The sequence below is a fragment of the Pararge aegeria genome, chromosome 20 (assembly GCF_905163445.1).
Source record: "Pararge aegeria chromosome 20, ilParAegt1.1, whole genome shotgun sequence".
Lineage (NCBI taxonomy): Eukaryota > Metazoa > Arthropoda > Insecta > Lepidoptera > Nymphalidae > Pararge > Pararge aegeria.
This window is the reverse complement of record NC_053199.1, coordinates 4,053,918-4,075,691: the sequence shown is the minus strand read 5'-3', so window position 1 is coordinate 4,075,691 and position 21,774 is coordinate 4,053,918. Positions and strand designations below refer to the sequence as shown.

Here is a 21,774-nt window from a genome sequence, read left to right as displayed (position 1 = left end):
CAGATAAATACCCAGACACTGAAAAACAATCATGTTCATCACACAAACATTTTCCAGTTTTGGGAATTGAACCCACGGCCTTGGACTCAGAAAGACTCGCTGCCCACTGCGCCAATCGGCCGTCAAATAAATACTTAAGCGCAGGCTTTTTATAACTCTTTCAATGCCTATCCTTAAGTTTTTTATAACTTGTACTGGAGATTTTCTTCATTTTATATCATCTGCATACCCTGTGAATACCCTCTATGCACACCACTGATCATCAACATCATCACTTCAACCCATTACCGGCCCACTGCAAAGAAGGGGCCCAACAATGAGAACGGATTAAGGTACATTATATAAGGTCCATACACCTTTGAGAACATTATGTAGAACTCTCAGGCATGCAGGTTTCCTCACGATGTTTTCCTTGACCGTTGAAGCAAGTGATATTTTAATTACTTATAAAAGCACGTAACTTAGAAAAGTTAGAGGTGCTGGGATTCGAATTCAGCCCCCGAAAGTAAAGTCGAGCTTCTACCACTGCTCCAAATAAATAAAAATTAAAAAAATAATTCAAATAAATAAAAATATATAGCTAATTAGGTTAACAAGGTCTTAATTACTATTATTTAGTTGCGTATTTTTGCTTCGTTTACCCGCTATATAAGTCTAACGATTCACAATTGCCCAGCGTGGTGGATTGCGGTTTAAATCTTTCTCATTTTGATAGGAGACCCGTGCCCTATAGTGGAAGTAGAAGAAGAGAATGGAACTAGAAGTGGAGAATAGCAGTGATGATATTGATCCACAATTTGAATTTATTATGTCATATACCCTTTGAAACAAATGTGATGAAGGCGATTCAATTGATAACCCATTTATGAAAATCAGTTTTCCATTTATGAGAAATGACGATACTGTAGTTCATAACCATAAAACAAACAAACCTACAAATGCACATACAAAGACTGTTAAAAACAGCCTTCCCTTGCTTTCATTTCACCGTAAACGAGTGATAAATATGTTAAGAGGCAATAATCAGATAATTTCGAGAAATTAACAGTCGTGTGTCCAAATAAGTAATTTGGGAAATGTCTCTATATTAGGTAATTTAATCTCTCTACGATAGTGGTATTATAATATTTCCTCCATCGTAAAAAAACAATAAAAGTTAGCCGTAAAAGCTAATCATAATCAAATCATAGAAAGAGAGACAGAGAGAGAGAGAGAGAACATAACACGTCGTGAAGGTATTAGAGTTGAGAGTGGAGGCCGCTCCAATAAATCACCTCATGAGTTCGTTAGCGCACGCCGCCCGCACCGCGGGGGTCCACCTTCGATTCCAGCCGTGGCAAGTGGAACGGCAATTGAGCTAAACCCCCTGTAGGTGAATATTTTGACGTTCTATATTATAGAGATACTCTCTATATTCTGATGAATGAGTACAATTTTCGTTTGATTACGCCAACATCCTCTACGATTGTTTATTACCACATGTAAATAATTGAAGCGTCGATTGCCTAATAGGTAAGAGGGGCCAGGGTTCGATCTCCGGTAAACACCCCTGTCTTTTCGGTGTTATGTGCGTTTTTAGCACTTAAATATCATTTGATTCACCCTGCATTTGCAACATTTGCCCTGTAATGGGTTACTAATGATGATGAATGATCGACGGTTTTAACGTGCTCTCCCAGGCATGGAGGTGAATATTGCCAATTTCCTAACTCCGAGCTGGTACCTACTAATTTTTTTTTTACAGAAACTCTCAATACTCAATATGTATCCACCCATTTTCTTGGCTGAACCCAGGACCCATAGTTGAACATTTTATCATTATACCAACGAGCAAAACGGGTTATAAACGATGCAAAAATACTGAACCTAATAACGTAATCATCACCAATAAGTTTTCCTTGTAAAAAAGCATAAAAAAGTGGAACAATCGTGTTACATAATATGTGAAAATAAAAAGCTGAATTGTATTAAACGAATCAAAGACATCCGCATACCGCGGCAACAGGTTTTGCGATGGCGACCGTATGTGTGGCATCAGCTTAGTCGGCGTCTATTTAGGTATACTGCAGTACTTATGTGAGAATACTTCTCCACGTCAGCAAAACTAAGAGCTGTTGCCCACGACATTTAACCGAAACCCGCGAGAGCCGAAACATAAAGTATAAAAAGCATCTCAATGCCGTTTCCAGAAAACAAACAATTCCTATGTAAAAATTCACCTAGATAAGATAACCTAGATAGATAGGTCAAGACATAGGTAACAAATGCTATTTTTTTAATTGGATTTAATTAATCTTTTAATCAGCAGCTTTAGCGAAATAAGTATTATCTTATGTCCATCTCTTCCAACGTGGTCGCTAACTATGGGTCTCATAAGAGAGAGGATGGAGAGAGCTCTGCTCGGAGTATCTCTAAGTGATAAAATTAGGAATGAGGAGATCTGTAGAAGAACCAGAGTTACGGACAGTTCCACGAGTCAGGCGGGAGACTCAAAGCTTCTAGACATGATCACGGCATGCTTAATTAAGATTGTAATATTACTAGCTGTTGCACGCGACTTCGTCTGCGCTTGATTTTGTTTTTTTAAGTGGTATTCAATTCAGTTGTAGTTCTAAAGTATTCAGTATCGCTAAGCCTTAAATGAGGGGTTTGCTGCTGTCCACTGAGGAGTTGTGTCCTCTATCTCCAACCACAGTTAAGGCAAAATTAAACACATATTATAACCTCTATAATACAAAATTTATTAATTATTGAAATCGGTTATAATTTGTCGGAGTTATGGTGTAAAATCGTCAAACACTTTCATTCCCTCTCCCAAAGGAACTGAGCTTAATGTCGGGATAAAAACTATCCTATATTACTTGTAACACTTGCAAGAATATGTGTACAAAGTTTCATGAGGATCGATTTAGCAGTTTTTGCGTGAAAGCGTAACAAACAACTTACATTGACATTTATAATATTAGTAGGGATAGGGATAGGCATTAGCAGTAATCGTAATAAGGGTTTGGCATGGAATCATCATTGGTTGTAATTTTTATATTCGAAACTTAAAGGAGTCTAGAATATGATGGGGATAAATTCGAATAGTCTAAATTGTGAGCCTCAAATATTAAATTAAAAATATAGTCTCAAGTTAATTAAAGAATTGCTGAAGCGCAAGAAAATGCTGCAGCTATTTAGGAAAACATAAAGATTCGCAACAAACTTCGGTTGGTAACTGGCACTTATTTTTTTCGATCGATTCCATCCAAGAGTCCAAGAGATGAAGGCGTCCGTCAAAACTTTTAAAAGTTAATTATCGAATACTTTTACCGCCGGTCGGGGTCCGAGCCGATACATCACCCCACGAATATAAATCACCAGGTGATTGATAGTGGTATATATCTCACGCTCGTTCGCTAGCTCCTTTTTTAATCCGGCCACAAATGATTTTTACACTTTACTTCCTTTTATGATTACGTTTCGCTTTCGGATTTTATGAGTATTGAATTTCATCGGAATTAGTTGGATGCTCGAACCTTTGTTCTGCACGGACTAAATCTGTACTAATGTAATAAATACGAACGTCTGCGTATTTTGGCTGTTTGTTTGTATTAACTTAACGCCCTAAACACGCAACCAATCGACTTGATTTTGGCAGAGTTAGTTGAAAGGACAGAGAATAACATAGGACTTTTTTATCCCAGGGAAATAATAATAATAATTGTTTTTTCAAGAAAACATAGGTCAGGGAAGTTCACTTGTGTGGGATGCAACTTGTGTCGATACCTAAGCTGCATCACCCATCCAGGCCACCTCGTCAATGGTGGGTACGGCTGCTACCAGTGCCGAGCAGGCCAAGAGTTATAAATATGAAAACCTGGATAGCAGTTTAATTTTTGTACCTTTTGGAATAGAGACTTGACCGTGAGGTCTGGAGGCACGAGCTCTTTTTAAAGAGTTATCAAAAATGGTTTTCGAGTCTACCGGTGATCCTAGAGCGCGCTACCTTGGCTATCCAAAGGGGCAATGCGGCCAGTATCTTAGGAACTGTTATTGGCTGCGGTGGTTTCGAAGACGTTTTGGATTGTATTTAGTTTTACAAAGTTTATTTTAGATTATATTTATAAAACAAATTTACGTCCCAAATAAAATAAAACATAGGTACAAGTATATTATTGTTATAATTTACTTGGATATACAGAAATCAACTATCCACACTGCACTCTTTATAAATATGGATCGGTTAAACAAAAAAATAATAATAAGAATTCGCAGGTAACGCTAATTATCGTACCTAATAAACGGTTGTCACAGTATTCGTTAAAACCGTAATCAACTCTTCGCTTCATCACACAAACATTTTCCAGTTGTGGGAATCGAACCCACGGCCTTGGACACAGAAAGCAGGGTCGCGGGCCACCGTGCCAATCGGCCAGCAGTATTAAAAATGAGTTTAAATTTAATAATGCTCCTACACTTACACAATCTTCAGAAATTAATTTTACCGCCTAATCGTCCAAAGCATCAGCACCAGAACATAGAATTTGGTACGACAACGTCTCGAGGCGGTGTGCCCACTTTGCTGCGTCACAGCCCAAAGATATTATCGTCTCTTGCGAGCATAATAACTGTGACATGTATCGTACGACGCTCCAGGGCCGCTCGTAATGGTCCACATTCTGGGAAACCTCGAGACTCACCATTAAGATACCATCGAGTGTTACGTGCCGACGTGTTCCCACGACGGCATCGCGAAACTCCTAACCATTAATCAGTAGGTAACACTTGCTGGACATCGGTCAGGAGTTCAGACAAAAGTCAAAGTCAAATAATTCTTTATTCACATGGGTTTATAGGAGGCTCTTATGATGCGTATGCTCAAGTTTTTGCATGGCATTGTGAAAATCGTAATTGTACTGTAATCGTAATTGGCAATACAGTCTTAAGTAGATGGAAGAGCCCGTAAAGGGGTTAAGCAAATTTGCATCACCCTCCAAATCACGTGTACCATTTTTGCAATGCAAACCTTTATTTTTGCAATGTATTTTTGAATGATTATAGGCACAGGTATAATCTCGAACGCGAGTCAAGCTCACGCGTCGTTTTTCTCATATTAGACCTATTGACTTATTTATGGAGCCACTGGATTCACTACTGGTGCACTAAGGAGCTAAAGACATGTGTTCCTTCAAGCTGTTTTATCTCAGCGGTCAGGAGTTTCGCTGGACAGATAAAAATGGAAAAAAGAGACCGGTTGCGATTCCTTAAGTTTAGAGAAGTTGCACGTTAGAAGTTTGTTTGCAACCAACTTAAAGAAAGGAGGAGGTTTTTTTACAAATTTAAAATGCATATAAAAATTTTCAGGACCGACAGGATTTGAACCTGCGACTATCGGGCAATCGCGGCCTGAGCGCTTTCACTATGCACAGGTTCAAATCCTGTCGATTCCGAAAATTTTTATATGCATTTTAAATTTATAAAAATTGATAATTCCTCCAAGTGTAGGTAAAATCACTAATCAAAAATTATAAAAATAAGGAGGAGGTTCTCCAATCGACTGTAAGTTTTTTTTTAATATATTTCCTACTCCTATAAAAAGATTTTCATGATTCTTTTTTATTTAATGAATATTACGGTAACACTTAAATTTGAAGAGACAAAAATATGCTACGTGCCAAACCGGCGTGTTCCCACGACATCGCAAATTCCCCCAACATTGATGAAAAAAGGCAGACTACCCTTACCGGACATCGGTCAAAAGTTACGCCGGACCGAAAACATTAATTAAAAACGAAAATAATAGACCGGTTTCGATTCCTTGCCGGCTGACCCTTAGAAGTTGGCAGTTGAACCTGCTAATACAGGTTCCGGGCGTCGTAAGCTAATTATATTTCCGCACATTTTGCTCGGCGATTTGCATGTGAATTTGGGGCCCAACTACAATGGGGAACAGTGGTAATCTCTCACCGAAAGGTCCGCAGTAAGCCTTCCTTTATACGCATGAATGGGCTGTTAGAAACTCGATAGCGCTCACCGTAAACATTGAATTTAAAGTTAATTTATACACTTATATCTATAAATCTCTATAATTAAAATACAAAAAGTGACCGTCTGTGATTTTTAAATAACTGCTCATTACCCATACGATTTTTTTTTGACAATCACAAAAACATTGAATTTCTTCTTCTTTGTTTATTGTATATAGATATAAATCTATATACAATAAACAAAATTAAAGTATCCGACTGTTGTTCTGAACTAACTGCTTATTACAATTTTTTACACATTTTTACATTTAAACTGATATTATGATTTTATTTTGAAACAAAACACGAATATATACTTTCAAAATGTACAACCATTTTAAAAGCGTATATATTTGTTTAGGTATTTAATGGTTACTTTCTTAAGCCATCCCAAAGAAAGTCGAATGATAAATTCAAATTCAAAATTCAAAATTATGTTGTAATCTTAGGAAGGTGTTTACTATCTGAAATATCTTTGAAACTGGATGGACAGGTGGACTCTTTTGACAGAACTTTCATGGAGCGCAGAAGATTAGGCCCGAATGTAGAATTATTTTTTTTACTTTATTTTGCGGAAATAAATCTCTAAAGGGTTCCTGTCCTTTAGGTTATAGTAATTTATGAAAACGGCACTAGGTAGATAAACCTATAGAAGCGTAGAAATTAAACACAAAGATTAGCAACCTAGTTCTAATAATTAAAAGAAAAATCAAATTCAAAATTCATTTATTTCAAGTAGGCCTAATAAAAGCACTTTTGAAAAAACAAGTCTGTCTGTTTTATAGTGACTCTTCCATCTAATAGTATAAATATGTGAAAGACTGTTTATTAGGATGTTTGTTACTTCTTAATAATTAAACCTGAAACGGCTGAACTATGCATTGAGGCAAAAACTAGAGCATCGAGGCAAAGTGCTATAGAAACAATCACAAAACCCACATAAATAAATAAACTATGTCTGACGCAGGCGCAGTCGCGGCCAGAAGCCAGTTTTAAATACGTATCAAGTTTCATGCGCCTACAGTAAAAGTTTTATTGCATTTAATGAAATGAATAACAAATTACATATTATGTTTACCGTCACACCTGTAATATAAATAGCTTCATCAGATTCTTATAAAATCAGTAAGTAAATATTAGTATCAAGTAGATTTAAGCTTCAAATTTCACTTTACAACACAAACACAAATTTTATGCATGGTACATCATATCATCATCATGGTATTTCATACCTAGTGTACGTAACATAAGGACCATTTGTAGAACCGTTCTTTTTTGAATGCTTTAAGGCTCGTTGATTGTGATTGAAGCAAAAAAAATTAAAGAATCTACCTCGGAATTTCGTTTTTTTTCAAACCGAAAGACTACTACTAGAAAATGGTTAAAATTTAGTACTTATAAGTAAGTACTAAATTTTAACCATTTTCTATAATCATACACTAAGCCAAAGCCAGATAAGCTTAAAAACTACTTAGTTGGGCTTAGTGGGCTCTTCCTAGATGAGGATGTGTCTGGAACCACCAAAAGTTCAGTTTTGAGTTTCCGATTGCGTTTGCTACTTATCTCCTTACTATAATTCCAAAAATTGTTTCTTATATTAAGTGCCTTCTATAGTCTCATTCATAAAACAGTGGTTTATATACCTACCGAAAAAAAAAAAAAAAAAAGTTAACGTATTTAATGGGATATGAAAATATTAATGTAATAGTTAAGATGTTGTAGTAGGTACTCGGTTGTAGACTATGCACAATGTAGTAGTTAAAGAGTAAAAAAGACAACCAGAATGCTATCCACGTAGCATATTTGAGTACCGACCTAGAACAGTCTTCGATCCTAAATTGAAGGAAAAAAGGAAGGAACACAAAAAAAAAAACATACCTACCGAAGATCGATAAACAGGTATCAAATCCTTTAAAATAAATACACTGGTCAGCTCTGGTCAAGGGACGTTATGTTTCTCACGGTGTCGCTATTTGACCAACTAGACCAGCTCCAATGCAAACACACCCAGCCTTACGGTCAGTTGGCCAACAAAAGCCCACACCTGGTTCAAGACGCGAAATGACACCCTCCTCAAAACTTTTCTGCTGATCCTTTTGACGTACCATTGTTTGGCCAAAGGCGTACGCAAGGCGTTTAACCATTGGTGGACACAATAAAATATAATAATCGGTGCAAACATTGCCAAAATTTGCAGCCCCTGGGAATGTATAATATTTTTGACAAGCCTTGTGGGTTTCACGTTTGCGTTGTACAATTGAAGGATTTCGCGCCAGAACGGATTTTGAATACGGTAAGAAAGCTGAGTCATGACAGTTCTGTTAAGGTAAACCATAGATAATTGAATCATAGCTTTTCGGTTTATCATTCTATTGTGTCTGCGAATTATTAATTTCATATTATTATTAGCTATAGAATACCTTTTGGCTATTCTATACCTAATAATAATATAAAATTAATGGCTATGTGACTTAGTCATAAAATTTATGTCTTCTAACTTCTGATATCATACTTTAATTATTAATTTAAAAATTGCTTTTAATGAAGTCTATAATATTTCTATGTTAGGTTAGGCCGCGAAGATAGAGCAAAAAAAACACACGCCATACATCTTATATTAATATAAAACAGTTTTTTTGCTTTTTTACTTGAACGCGATGATCTCAGGAACTGATAAATATAAATATACTACGACTTTACACACATCGCCATCTAGTCCCCAAAGTAAGCGTAGCTTGTGTTATGTGTACTAAGATAACTGATGAATAATATTATGAATAATATATATAAATACTTATAAATATAATATATATAAAAACATTCATGTTCATCACAAAAACATTTTCCAGTTGTGGGAATCGTACCCGCGGCCTAGGACTCCGAAAGCAGGGTCGCTGCCCACTGCGCCAATCGGCCGTCAAATTCGGGGGTTTTTATCCCTTCTGAGAGACCCCGCGTGCGCTGAGTAAGGTTTCGATAAAATCATGTATGATAAAGTTCTAAAAAAAAGTCCGCGACAGCATACGTCTATGTCTTAAGGTTGACTTATACGCGGAAACAGTGCAGTAATTATATTATTTAGACTGACGTTATGCTACGTAACCGTACAACACGTAGACGGACTCGCGTGCAACAGCTAGTTACGTGTAAAATTCTATTAATATTCATTACGCTCCCCTCGAGTACCGCGATGGCGAAAATCTTTCTAAATGACCGGTCCAGTACAAAAACTTATTAAGATACACCAAACAATGAAGTCAATGATTGATGCGCCAAACAAAAGCGCGCCTTTGTTCACGTCATAAGTGACGGCCGAACCCGCGGCTCTTTGTATAGTAATTTATGCACTTATTAATAAACCGGTTTTTAATGTGTTTAATTAATCAATGCTTATACTCAGTGTATTGTTTGACGAACGTGTGATTATATGTGACTGTCGTTTTAAAATAGTTGCTTAAAATATTTGAACGGTTAAAGAAAGAGTTTGTTAAACTATGATGTAAAATATAAAAAGCAATGGATATTATACTAAACCCAAAATTAAAATTAAAATTTCAAAAATCTTTATCCGAATCGAACCCACGGCCTTGGGCTCAGAAAGCAGGGTCGCTGCAAACTGCGCCGATCGGCCGTCTAATATAATTGAAGATGTTTCGTCTGAAGTAGCACAACGAAACGAGCGTGACAAAATAAAGCGCTTTTAAAATTACACAAAAAATACAAATGTTTTCGGTATCTTCGGACGCTGCATTGTTTCTTTGAACACTATGATCTTTACAATGATAAGTTGTACTATCATATCACATCGGTTTTGTGTTTGAGAATGGTCATTACACAAAAAGCTATCTATAACAAATCGAGTTGTACGGCGGTGCGGTCCCGCGATTATGTACCCTTTCGACCGCTAAAACGTTTTAGAAAACAGCTCGCACTTCTGTATCAATAAAAAAAAACAACAAAAGGTGACGAAGCTGTTTAATCTCACCTAGATCTTTGCAGCGATGTCTAAAGCGATTATGCAATGACAAAGAAGCACGCTTTTTTGCTCTATTATTAACAGTTAATCTCGAATAAAAAAGCCACCTTTTACACCTATGCATTGTTTGTTGACGGCAAACAAATCGTTTGTTAGGCGGAATACGAGGTGAGGGTTGATGGGGTTGAATCCAGAGCAGGGTTACTTGTCCTTTCCGGTGTTTGGAGCATATTATTATCTGAGGAAGGGATTGTAATGATGCTCTCGCAAAGGTGATGCTTGGGACTTTTAATCGGCGGGTTTTTGCATTCAGTGATATAGTAGGTACATTAATCGTGCTTATAGTTTTTTTATTTCACTACAAGTTATCTTTTAACTGCAATCTCACCTGATGGTAAGTAATGATGCAGTTTAAGATGGTAGCGGGCTAACCTGTTTGGAAGAATGCCAGTTATATACAAACCGTACCCATAATCGATTTCTACATTACATGGTACCGAAACGCTAAATCGCTTAGCGGCATGTCTTTGTCAGTAGGGTGGTAACTGCCCACGTACCAAGCCTCCCACCAGATCATACCAGAAATTATACTTTTTGCTTTGTTTTGATTGACACATACAATGGAATAGAACATGTAAATTAGAGAGAAAGAGAGAGAAATTAGAGAGATGATAAATCTCTAATTTTTAAGACTGATAGGAGTAAAGATAACTCTGACGAAGTAAACCGTGTTATGTCGCATGTGTCGCACTGGTTTACAGTTAACAACTTACTTTTAAATGCAAAAAAAACAAAGTGTGTCGAATTTATCTTACCAAATGTAAAGAAAATTGATAAAAATATATCGATAAATGGTGAATCACTAAGAATAGAGACTTCCACAGTTTTTCTGGGCGTGACCTTGGATAATAAGCTACAGTGGGGTGCCCATATAGATTCACTAGCGGGTAAACTAAGCTCGGCTGCCTACGCAGTCAGAAAAATTAGACAGATTACTGACGTTGAAATAGCTAGGCTAGTTTATTTTGCGTACTTTCATAGTGTTATGTCCTATGGAATCTTGTTATGGGGTAAAGCAGCTGATATCGAAACTATATTTATATTGCAGAAAAGAGCTGTACGGTCAATATATAAACTTAAATCACGCGAATCCCTCCGTGAGAAGTTTAAAGAAATAGGCATACTTACTGTAGCTTCACAATATATTTATAACAATATAGTATTTGTAAGACAACATATTAGTATTTATAAACAAAAAGTGGACATAAACAGTCGACTTACAAGAAATGGTCATAAATTAGTGTCATCTGCATATCGTCTGCGTAAGGTACAGGGATCATTTGTGGGATTGAGTATACGCTTTTATAATATGATTCCTAAGGTGATTTTGGACCTGCCAATGCACAAGTTTAAAGAATTTGTTAAAACACACTTATTACAGCGAGGTTACTATACAACTCATGAATTTTTTAATGACAAGGTTGCTTGGATGCTTCCGGCTCCGCTTTCAGCTCACACAAGATAGAAAAATGAATGTTAAAATGCAAAATGTAAATTGTTGATGTTGGAAAAGAGCAACTGCTGAGTTTCTTGCCGGCTTCTTCTCGGTAGAATCTGCCTTCCGAACCGGTGGTAGAATCACTACAAACAGACAGACTTGACGTTTCAAAAGTGCTTATATTAGGCCTACTTGAAATAAATAAATTTTGAATTTTTTTTGAATTTTGAATTAGAAATTTGGTGAGAATTATCTCTGAGCGTCCTAGAGGTGGTGCATTATGGATTCCTAATCTACCTCTAAAACAGAAAACAGTGACTTTTCTTAAGAAATTATCTTAAGTAATTATACGAAAAGGCGGGTAGTAGTCAAAGGGAAAATGGAACGTTTTGTCAAAATATTATTGCAAAAATAAACAGCAGAAACACCTGATCAAAATTTGCATTGTAGTTGTAAAACATTAGCGAATTAACATCAGTAAGGAGTCTTTTAAAGCTCCCAGGGGTCACACAAATTGTAACCAAGAACGTAAAAAACGGACAAAACATTGTAAAAAGGTACAAAACCGAATGTTAGCAGGTGTGGTGTAATCAGTGATGTCGGCGGGCGGTCTTGTTATGAACTGACATCGCCCTGAGGGCAGAGACTCAAACCAAACGAAAAAGGTAGACGAAGCAATACGGAACGCTCGCGTACTTAAAATATTGCCAGTTAATTAGGCTACAACCTTAAGTATTGTACGGAGTGAAAATGTATCATAAGTCAGAATATTACTCATAAGCAAGTCAATGAAATATAAAAATCGGCGAAGTAGCCATAAAGGTTGCATACTACAAATATTGTTTTTTTTTATTATTTTTTGTTATAACGGCAATATATTTTCAATTTGACGGGTTTCAATATTGACGGCCGTTTGGCGCAGTTTGCTGCGACCCTGCTTTCTGAGTCTATGTTTTTCCGTGTCTGGGTGTTTATATATATATGTATTCTAAGTATTTATTTTTATTGTTGCCTTGTTTATAGGCGATGTTTTTCCAGTTACCATCTGGTGGGCCATGGACCCAGCAGGTCCATAAACTACAACTATAAAATTGGTTGTCTGTAAAGTCGGCTTACTGACGATAGTTGAACGTGACAACGTCGTAAGAAAATACTGATGGAATGGTTGCATTTTTCAAAAGAAAATTTTCATTTTATTTGTTTGATAGATATTATCGTTGCTATAAACAATTGACACCACATTCACTTTTCACTGCACTTCATCCTTGCCGAAAACAAAGTAAATGTATTATTGTATAGAAGCTGTCCACGCGGACGCATCGCTCACTCAAGTAGGAGAGGCAGATGTCGAACGCGGAGGCCGACTGTGCCTCTTTGTCGCTCATTCCGCGCTCTCGCTTGCACTTCAAGCCTTGAATGAACGCCTCAGAGCGAGGTAACGCCGCATACGTCATGTTTTTTCGTGCGTTCAGCCGGCTCCATCGAATTATAAGACGTTGTCACGTCAAAAAAAGAGACCAGGAGTCCAGTGTAACGAGGGTAGTAGAGTCACTACAAACAGACTGACTTGACGTTTCAAAAATGCTTATAAATTAGGCCTACTTGAAATAAATGAATTTTGAATTTTGAATTTGAATTTTGAGTGTAGGGATTCTTATTGAACTGACAAGTTTCGCTTACTTTGGATAGATGGCGATGTGGGTATTGTCGTAGTAAATTTATTTGTAATGGTTATACCTGTATCATTGATTGGCGACGTATTTGACGTCTATTTTTTTCGAATAATCAGTGCCTAATGGTACCTCTTCTTTATAGGCATTATAAACAGACGTGTGGCCTTTAAATATTTTACTATGGGCAGTATTTGCGCACTTTTCATAAAATTACGCAAACATAAAATAAATCTATTCAGAATTATTAAGCATTAATTTTTAATCGCGCCTTCTCCAACATAAAAGGTTTTACAATCAATTTTATTTTAACTTTTAGGCGTAATTTAATAATAAAAAATACTAAAAAAATGATTAGAGGTTGAAAAACTAGTAGCTTGAAGAAACTATAAATTTTCAACAATGGAGCCGGGAACCTCCCATTTTTAAGACTAAAGCGCTCACCACTGCGCCGAGAACGTCTTTAAAGCTACCAGTGAAATACCTTTCTTGCAAATATAACTATACACCAGAATTCATTAAAAACACTAATTACTAAACACGTATTTTAAATTTAATACTCTTTAAGTCATCATCATCATCAAATCAACCCATTATTGTCCTACTACAGGGCACTTGTCTCCTCCCAGAATAAACGAGGGGTTAAGCCAGTAGTCCACCATGCTGGCCCAGTGCGGATTGGTGGATATTATGGAGAACTCTTAGACATGCAGGTTTCCTCACGATGTTTTTCTTCACTGTTGAAGCAAGTAATTTTTTATTGTTTAAAATGCACATGACTTAGTAAAGTTAAGAGGTGCATGCTGGGATTCGAACTCGCCCCCCCCCCGAATGTGAAACCGAAGCCCTTTCCACTAGGCTATCACCGATATACATCAGCTTGATTAAAAACGCTATTTTTAAATTACGTCTTGCTAATGTGTGTTACATTCTTCTAAGTCTTTTGGTAAAACACAATAAAGGCAGGGCATTTATATCTAAAGTGACATAAATCGTAAACTGTAAACAGGTGTTCAAGAGAGGTACAGGGCATCAGGGGTCAAACATTGCCCTTCGAGTCCGCTTCCCTCCAGCTAGGGTCATCGCGTTATCTTTAAATAATGCTATAATCAAAATGTTTTGACCCTTTTCCTTTTTAAAATAAGAACCACTAACTTTAAAATGTATTTGAGTTATTTTTCATATTCCAAAAATAAGAACCGCTTAAGTTGACATAAAACATTTTAAATTTTTAAACAATCCCATTTTGAATTAACCACTTGAAATCGTCATATAACAAAAAAAAAAAGTCATTTATTTTAAGTAGGCCTACTTTTTGAAAAGTCAAGTCTATTGGTTTACCGTGACTCTACCATCTGTTCAGAAGAAATGTTGTATCTACATCTAGAAGAAAGAAGCAAGAAACTCATTGAAATGTTGGTAACAAAGAGCAACTTGCTGAGTATCTTGCCGGCTCTTCTCGGTGGAATCTGCCTTCCGAACCGGTGGTAGAGTCACTACAAACATACACACTTGACGTTTCAAAAGTGCTTATAAACTCGGCCTACTTGAAATATGTGAATTTTTAGTTTTGTGAACAGAAGTGTATCTATCCTCTCTTATATGAGAAAGATACACGTTACTCTTAAATGGGATGGCGGGCTTAGGTAGCGTAAAATTATTTGATGATTATAATGACATGTTAATCGTACTTGTTAACTATACTGTAGTTCTCCTATTTTTTAAGGAATATACAACCAACTTTTAATAACAAAATGTTCTATAGAGCAAAAAGTTTAATTCAGTTTGTAAACGTATTTTAAAGACATATAAAGAGACGTTACGGACGTTAGGTACTGGGAAATACGTGTAGGTATTATACATACCTCCAACTGTTTTTTTTACTTTGTTAATGGTCTTTGAAATATGTTTACAGAATAGATTATTTTTTATTATGTACGGTAATCTGTTAAAATTTAAAAAAAAATCATAGGTTACAGGCATAAGCCTTTTTATTAATGGTTACTGTAACTTTCCAACCTTTAATTGAATAACGAATCTAAGTAATAAGGATTAGCGTAATGTAATCGAGATGTAAACAGTAATGCATTTTTTTTTTATAATAAACAGGTTTAAATTCAATTTTTTTAAGTCTTTACTCTTGCTATTAACTACATTGTGTTCAACTACAAATCAATCAAACTAAAATCAATTTAACAATTCATTAGCACATAACAACTGCGACTAATTCTATCATGAAGGTACTCGTAGTAAGAAATTTAATTTGTATCTCCCAATCTTGTAATAAAACCTAATCATTAATATCATTAATCATCGACTTGTCTTTAAAACAATAACATCATATTAAATCCACCTTAATGATTAACTATTAAGGTCCAGAACGCTACTCGAACGTCAGCTCTGAGCTGGCTACAGACGTGCCAACAAGTTGGCTGCCGAATCGTCTCAACCAGTAACAACGTTACCAATAATAAAATAAATAAATATACTACGACTGTGCACATTTCGCAATCTAGCCCCAAAGTAAGCGTAGCTTGTGTTATGGGTATTAAGATGACTGTTGAATATTTTTAATGAATAATTCAAAATTCAAAAAATTCATTTATTTCAAGTAGGCCTAATACAAGCACTTTTGAAACGTCAAGTCTGTCCGTGTGTAGTGACTCTACCACCGGTTCGGAAGGCAGATTCTACCGAGAAGAAGCCGGCAAGAAACTCAGCAGTTGCTCTTTTCCAATATATTATAGAATAATATAAATAAACACTTATAATATACAGATAAACCCAGACCCAGTTGTTTATAATGGGCTGCCTTCACGTTGGCATGTCTGTAGATACTAATTTAAAATAGTGCCCTTGACCAGTCCAACTAATGGCTCAGCAAGATTAATGATTTCATTAATTACACTAGCGACAATCAATGTAAATTTAAATATGGCTTTTTGTGTAAAATATGCACTAAGGAGGCTGGATTAGATTTACATTGTACACCTTAATGAACGGCAGAAGTGTGTCACATATATTTTAATGACTTTGTTTTTCAAAATTTAATGATATTGTTGAAAATTAATGACTCGGATTATGACGTTTTTGACGCAAAATATTTTTTGCACTTCTCGTAGTTTTTTTGATCTTGTTAACACAAAAAAGAAGTATGCCAGGTCCTGTCAGCGGATTAACACTCATAGAGTCTTACAAACCAAGTGGAATAACGCCGTAATATCCAGTGTTTTTCACGCTCTGATATTTGAAACGTGCTCTCGGTTAAAATGTGACAAAACACCAAAAATCGTATTCGTACGTAAATACCACGTTTACGTAGGTAGAACCTAATGTCTAGAAGTTTTATAGTTGTTACAGGAAAAAAATACGATTGTATAACAAGTACTTACATAAAATAAGACGATAATACAAAGACTAAAATATGTACATTGAATTGTTTACCTACGTAAATGTAAAAATGTAGCTGAGTATGTCGTACGAACTTCTTGCACTCGGTCAATAATCAGTTTTCTCCAAGTAGGTATGTACATGAACATTTTGGCATTGTACTTCAGAAAAAAAGATTTCTTTATCGTTTTAAATGTAACTGAATGCTGAATATGAATAACGAACTTCATGCACAAGAGCATAAAATAAGTTTTCTCCAAGAAGATTTGCGATGTTATTTGGCATTGTACTTCATGTGTGGTGTGATGTTACAAGTTTATTACGACCTACGTAAGTTAGATAGCTACTGCATAATTCAAGCCACCGCAAAAATGATTGCGGACACTAAACTTTCAAGGGGCAATTAAAATAGCAGTGACGCGGATCTTGGAACGTTTTCTCAGTACATGTCGTAAAATTAGAGCTTACATAGTGACTACATAGTAGGATAATGTAACACATAGCGCAGAACCTTTTGCTGTACAGGTTTTAAATGTCTCAATACAGGCATGAATTATGTCTATTACAAATACAAATTGCAACCAAGCATTGTTAGAGCGTAGAAAATATGTACTTAAATATTATTCCTACTGAATAGTTATGTACGTAAGTATATTGTTGCGGTTTTACTATGAAATTTTGTTAAAATTTTTGTGCACTTTTAATAAAATATGCGGATTTTAAACTTGGTTAAATATAAATAATTTTAATATTACTAATCAACCTGTTATAATAGCTTAATTTCATATTTATATCTTTAGTTAAATAAAGTTAAGTTTAGAGTTTAAGTTTTAGATTTTTTTTTAATTGTGACCAGAGAACAGAGATAACAACGATAATGCTGTATACACCTGTAATTGATTATTGTAATGGCAGTAGACAGAATTCTAACACATAACTTTTTTTTTATGAATGTAGTTACAATTAATTGCTGGTGTGTCTTATGAATAAAAAATAAATGAATAAATATTTTTTTTAAATGATTCTCACTAAGACATTTCAAAGAATTTGAATTGTTGTATTTATCGACCGTTGAGTGAAAATAAGTTGTTTAAAATGTTGTGCTTCTTATATACACGAAGCCGCAGAGACGTGGACTCTACGACAAGATGAAAAGAAAAAGATCGGTGCCTTAGGGATTTGATTCTGGAGTCTCTTGGACCAAATTTCGCACTGAAGTCTCCTTAGGTACTACAAGGACTTCTCTCGACATAATACTTAAATTCTTCGGACACCTCTCCCGGCGAGAAAACTACTCTATACAATTCCTTGTTATGTAGGGCAAAGTGGAAGATATCCGAGCGTGCGGAAGGTCGCCCATGCGATGGACTCATCAAGTCAATTCCGTTGTGGGCGGCCCCTTGTATCAGTTACCAGGTTGTTTGCTAGTCAAAGTCAAATATTTCTTTCTTCAAATAGGCACATAGATGGCACTTTTGATGCGTACATTACATGTAAAATATGACATAGGAGTGAGTTGATTGGGTTCCACACGCGCCCTGGTATTAGAAGAAGCCCACAACAAACCTTACCGGTTGTTATTTTGTTTTTGTTATCACCATCTCACATTATCATTTAGACACTATTAAATAAGCAACCTGGTTAGAGCAATAATTTACACCCAAGCTTTTTTATCGTTGACGTAGTCGTTAGTACTGTAATAGGACTTTTGTATAAGTTTACATTTAATACAAACTTTGAACTTTTTCAGAGACATCTCAGAGATAATAATTTATTGTAAAATTGTATACAATTTCCTTTAAATGAATTACTTATTTTATGGTGTCTAGTATAATGCACTGCAAGTTTATTTTTGCTTCTAATGTTCAAATTATTGCAGTCACATTTTTTCTTAAATTTAGATATATTTTTGTGAACGTATGTTCAATTAAATTTTTAAATATGTCTGCATCTGCACCAGACAGCGTCACATCACGACCACTCTGACAAGAGAGTAAAGACAAACAAGAAAAGAAGAAGATATATTTAAAGATATGTCGTGGTGTCACTTACCTTCCCTTCTCATGCCCATTTTGAGACATTTCCTAAGCCTACAGTACTGGCATTGGTTCCTATGATGCTGGTCAATGGGGCAGTTCCTCGTACCTCTGCAGGAGTACGACAGGTTCCTTCTCACGGACCTCTTGAAAAAGGATTTGCAGCCTGTGGAAGAAAGAGTTCTATTAATATGCATCTCCAAGTTAATTTTATAGTAATAATGATATTTATTTTAGGAAGAACATTATGATGGTTTAATTTTAAAGCGCAAGCGCATGGAGAAGCGAGCTTTTTACCTACTTGTTGAGGAAAAGAGCAACTGATAAGTTCCTTGCCAACTTTGAAGCCAAAAGTTTATTTGTTTGGTCCTTTTTCACAGCATAGCAGAAGGGACAAAGCTCACGCGAAAGGCATTAATGGTAAAAATCACGGGTACCTATACCTTATATAAACTAACTGGATTAATTGGGCTGTCATATAGCTTAGAAAAAGCGTCGATAGCGGGTAGGACGTCAGCCTCACTTTCACGTTAACCTAGCTCGTTTTCTGGACCTCTTTCGGAGTTAACTCAAAATTCATTTATTTCAAGTAGGCCTAATATAAGCACTTTTGAAACGTCAAGTCTGTATGTTTTTATTGACTCTTCCACTGTTTATTCATGTAGGCCTATCACAGGCACTTATGAAGCGTTCATACATATATGTTTACATAATTGTAAGAGGATGGTGATAACTTCGTTTGCCAACTTAAACCTATTGCTACGAGGGTTCTAACCGCGCCCTGGTCTAAGAAGAGCCCACAACAAACTAAGCCGGGTAAATTTTTTTTTTGTATCTATATAGTAAATTAATATTAAGCTATGAAGTTAGAGCAATTCACACCAAATCTTTTTTATCGTTTAAGTAATCCTTAACATTACGAGTATAATAGGATTTTTCTGTAAGGTTACTTTTTATATAAACTTTGAACTTATTGTGCGTTTTAAGCTATGAAATATAACTTTCCTTAACGGAGCAGGAAAACCTGCGTGAGAAAACCTCCATGCCAAAGAGTTTTCCGTAATTTTCTCAAAGATGTGTGTAGTCTACCAAAACCATTGCCATTTGGTTGCCAAGTGACTATGGCCTTAAATTTAGGTAAGGTCCCTGCCCACTGGGCTAGCACCACTGGTGCCTTTATAAATCCAATTAATTGAAACTTAACGCATTATAATGAAAATGAATTGCCTAATTAAGAATCAATGGCACATTACCACGTGATTCCAATCGGCCTACACATAACTTCATAAGTGGTTTCCTAAAAGCTTTTGTTACATAAAAATGGAGTGAAATATTCCGTGGGCGTCTTGGAATGTAATAAAGCTTATAATCTAATATTACTACTTAATTTCTTTATATTTAACTATAGCTTTATTCCGCGACTCGGTCCACATGAGTTTGTGTTAGCGGGTGTAAAAGTCGCATAGCAAGGTCACTTGAAATCACCCGGCTACCGTTTCATCCCTCACAAAATAAGAATATAATATTAAAATGTAAATTGTTGATGTTGGAAAAGAGCAACTATTGAGTTTCTTGTCGGTCGTATCTCGGTAGAATCTGCCTTCCGAACCGGTGGTAGAGTCACTATAAACAGACAGACTTGACGTTTCAAAAGTCTACCTTGCGCTTTAACTACAATTTTTTTATTATTTTGTATACTACGACAATACACATATCGCCATCTAGTCCACACAGCAAGCGTAGCTTGTGTTATGGATACTAAGATAACTGATGAATAATTTTATGAATAATATACATAAATACTTATAATATACATATAAAAACCCAGACACTGAAAAATATTCATGTTCATCACACAAACATTTTCCAGGTGTGGGAATCGAACCCACGGCCTTGGACTCAGAAAAAGGGTCGCTGTTCTTTGCGCCAATCGGCTGTCACAACAATACACTTAAAATAAAATCAAATTGTAGTACATAGCTAACGTTGCTGCGTGTAAAGATAACTCTACCAGGGCCTAAGATAAGGTGAGATTGCAAAAGGCTAACTGAAAATCAAATAAAATAACGTCTTCTCTGGACCAACTGTTATTCTAAGTTTACTATTATCTACTTATCAAAGAATATAACACATTTAGTTAGTATTTTAATTATATTAACATAATCCCATATATCAGTCCGGAAGCCATAATTCCACTGGTATGGAAGCTGGAATCTATAAAATTGTTAAAATACCGCTTTAACAATCTCCATATAGTTACGTGGCTCATGAATATGTTATTATACAAATAATTTGCTTTAGGCCACTTTTACATTGACGCCGTTAATTGAAAAAAAAGGTATTGGAATAAAGATATTGGACTAGTGGATAGTTTGCTCAGCTACGTATCAAGAGGTTTTGGGTTTGATATCGCGTCGGGGCAATTTTTTTTTTTATGATATATAACTCACGGACTAAGCAGATTCAAACTTGTATGGTAATAGGCCGATGATGATGACGATGTTCAGACGATCAGAAGTTTTACAAGTCTTTGTGGCGGTTCAGTTTTATTTCTGTATAATGTTTAAGGAGTTTGCAAGGAATAATTAAAGGTTTTACCGCGGGAAACCTTTAATTCAACTGCTGAGTTTCTTGCCGGCTTCTTCTTGGTAGAATCTGCCTTCCGAACCGGTGGTAGAGTCACTACAAACCGACAGACTTGACGTTTCAAAAGTGCTAATATTAGGCCTACTTGAAATTAATGAATTTTGAATTTTTTTTTTTGGAAATGTTATGTTTTTAGATTAGCCTTTAACTGTAATCTTGAATGGTGATAAATGATGATGCAGTCTAAAATGTTATACGGCTAACATGTAGTAGGTAGGGCAGTTATATTATAACCCCTAACACGTATTTGTTGTTAGGGTTGTAACTAGCCACGGGCAAAGCCTCCAACCAGACCAGGCTAGAGAAAACTTAGAAATTATAAATTCCCTACTTGTCCCAGCCGGGAATCAAAACTGGGACCTGTTCCTTAAAACCACAGCGTTCACAGGGAGGTATTCTATTACTGATGCAGAATTTATTTTGATAAAGGCTATCAACTAAAGTATGAACAGAACTTTGCAATAACTCCAGCGCTAAATCAAGCTTCTGTGTACTACAGAATACTTGTTGTAAAAACGTGTAATAAGCTTACGTACTTAAACTTAGC

At 35.8% G+C, this 21,774-nt stretch overlaps 1 protein-coding gene across 1 annotated transcript in view; it reads right to left on the bottom strand.

Moving 5' to 3' along the window:
• The window catches only part of LOC120632864 (steroid receptor seven-up, isoforms B/C), a gene marked incomplete at its 5' end in the record, with an annotated part of 145,734 nt that overhangs the window by 103,275 nt on the left and 20,685 nt on the right, over positions 1 to 21,774 (bottom strand). Inside the window, one exon of the mRNA XM_039902902.1 lies at positions 18,598 to 18,747. Within this exon, the coding sequence (XP_039758836.1) occupies positions 18,598 to 18,747 (150 nt within the window). The remainder of the gene's footprint in view (positions 1 to 18,597; positions 18,748 to 21,774) is intronic.